This window comes from Cynara cardunculus, assembly GCF_001531365.2.
Source record: "Cynara cardunculus var. scolymus isolate 2C chromosome LG 14, CcrdV1, whole genome shotgun sequence".
Lineage (NCBI taxonomy): Eukaryota > Viridiplantae > Streptophyta > Magnoliopsida > Asterales > Asteraceae > Cynara > Cynara cardunculus.
The window spans coordinates 10,786,560-10,789,072 of NC_037541.1; the positions used below are offsets into that span (position 1 = coordinate 10,786,560).

Sequence of the window (2,513 nt, forward strand, 5' to 3'; positions counted from 1 at the left end):
CACACACACACACACACACATATATATATATATATATATACATATCGGCGCATTCTTTTAAGAACTTTTTAAATTGTGAGATTCAATTTATACCACAAAAAATTAGTTAAAAATAAAATAGAGTATAAATTTAAAAATTCTCTGTCTTCTCTAGAAATGCTATTGTAATTTGTAAATACACTGTGAATACTTATTTAAAAATTATTATAATTTGTGAACATAATTTGAATCTGTGAGATCTACTGTAGCTTGTGAGCAATAACTAAAGCAACAAAAGTATATCTACCACTTGTAAATACATTGTAAACACGCTAGTACGAAATTTTTTAAAGTAGTTTTCATTGTGTTGACGATATGTTCACTTTGTATACATATTTAATTGTGTATGTGTGTGTATTACAAGATATATAAGAGGACAAAAGAAAGATAAATATATTTATGGGATTTGATTTTATTCTAAAAAGTGGATTAATGATCACATGATTTATTCTAAATTAGGGTCTTAAGATGGATTTAAAGATCTCATAAATAGGGGCATAATCATTTGAGAACAACAAAATTTGTGAGATTCATAAGAACTTCTACCTTAAGGTTTTGTTTCCCATGATTTTTTTCTATCTAAGCATAGTATTTAATTTATTGATTAACATATATTTGTTTCACAATGTGTTTATTTCATATAATCATATGTATTCATTCACAATGTAAATTTTTTTGCGTGTACCTTTTGTTTCATAAACAAGCCAAAAAGGTTCAAATTGTGAATCAAATACACGTAAAACAAACAAATTTGTAAAACAAATATGTCAGTCAATATTCTAGATCCTAGTATTTAAATGAAAAAAAATCATATGAAATAACACATGATGCATAAGTTCTCAATGTTATAAACTTAATCATTTGAGAACTCTAAAGTTCATCACACCCGTTAGATCCATCCTAAACCACTAATCTAACATAATTATTGTTCTGTATTAAACAAACAATAATGCATTTTTTAGGAATGTCAAATTTCAAGTACAAATACCCAATTGAATGTCACAAGGTGAACCAATGTGAACAACCTTAACAAATTCTTTATTGAGTCGTTCACGAGGTTCACATGGTGTTCTAAATTAAGTGTTATGTTTGTTAGTTTACTTTGTGTTTACAATGTGTTCACAAGTCATATCAGATTTGTTGATTCAAAGCATGTTCACAAACTATGATCGTATTGCTAAGAAAGTATACACAATGTGTTAACCTTTAGTCCATATATGTGTGCGTATATGTTAGATTTTATCTTTTAACCAATTTTTTGTGGTTAATAAATGTTAGTTTTCAAAAGGACTATATATATTCCCCTTTGGTACAAACCCAATAATTCATATAACATTGTAAACATGTTCACATGTATTATTTCATATATGAAAAACACGTATGAAAATACAATGTTTACACCATGTTGTTTTATATGAGAGATATATATGTTGCGTTTTAGGTATAAATTTCATGTTCCATTTCTCAAAACGAATGGTATTATAAGTGTTGAAGACGAAGGTATTGGACCTCTATACAAGCATATTTTCCCCCCACAACTTGCTCCAAGGCTCTCTTTCGTCGGATTACCCAAAAAGGTTTTACATCGTTTTTATTTACTTATTATTTGATTTTTAATCGGTTGAAAAATCTTAATAACGAACAACTGTCCAACCTTAGGGACTTACATTTCCAATAATTGAGTGTCAATCACGATGGATAGCACAAGCATTATCGAGGAAAGTATCGTTGCCATCAAAGGATGAAATGTTGTGTGACGTCAAAGAATATTACCGAATAATAAAAGGAAATGTGCTTTTGGAACACGACATTCATTCCGTTGAATTTAAGGTTTTTTTGATGTATTTTTGTATAGTTCTTAAATTTCCATATAATTTATTCTGATATATGGATAAGTCCTTGTGTTTCCAATGATAGGGTGATTACATGGACTGGATATCTGCTCAAACTGGGATGGTCGTGGAGAAGAGATTACAAGAAAAGTTCACATACCTCATCCAGTGTTTCATCTCTTATTCAGATGAGTATAAGGATTTATATTCGTTGAAATACGGGAAATGATTTAGATTTCCATCTTGAATGTTGCATTACATTTACATGATGAATCAGTAAAAGTGGTGTAATAAGAATAATTGAAATACTAGCTTTATTTAACCATTAATTGTTATGGGTTGTTCGGTTGATTTTCCATCAATAAAGTTGTCTTTATTGATAAAATTGTCTGTATGATATCAGATATATTGTTGTTCGGTTGTAAGCTTACCACCTCAATAAGAGATTCTCAAAGAAACCCTAGACATGAATCACTATACATCAAGGTTTTAGAAGACTAAAAGTACAAAACTTAAAGCCAGGGATCACTACAAAAATGCAGAGTATCAGCGAGGGAAAATTCCCTCGCTGATCCGTCGCTGAAAGTGCTTTCCGTCGCTGATCCGTCGCTGATACTCCGTCGGTCAAACAGTCGTAGGTAA

At 30.0% G+C, this 2,513-nt stretch overlaps 1 protein-coding gene across 1 annotated transcript in view; it reads left to right on the plus strand.

Annotated features, from left to right (window-relative positions):
• The window catches only part of LOC112526667 (flavin-containing monooxygenase FMO GS-OX5-like), a 12,315-nt gene extending 10,087 nt beyond the window's left edge, over nt 1-2,228 (plus strand). Inside the window, exons 5-7 of the mRNA XM_025137044.1 lie at nt 1,481-1,616; nt 1,699-1,869; nt 1,957-2,228. Of these exons, the coding sequence (XP_024992812.1) occupies nt 1,481-1,616; nt 1,699-1,869; nt 1,957-2,100 (451 nt within the window). The 3' untranslated portion in view covers nt 2,101-2,228. The remainder of the gene's footprint in view (nt 1-1,480; nt 1,617-1,698; nt 1,870-1,956) is intronic.
• The last annotated feature ends 285 nt before the right edge of the window (nt 2,229-2,513 follow it).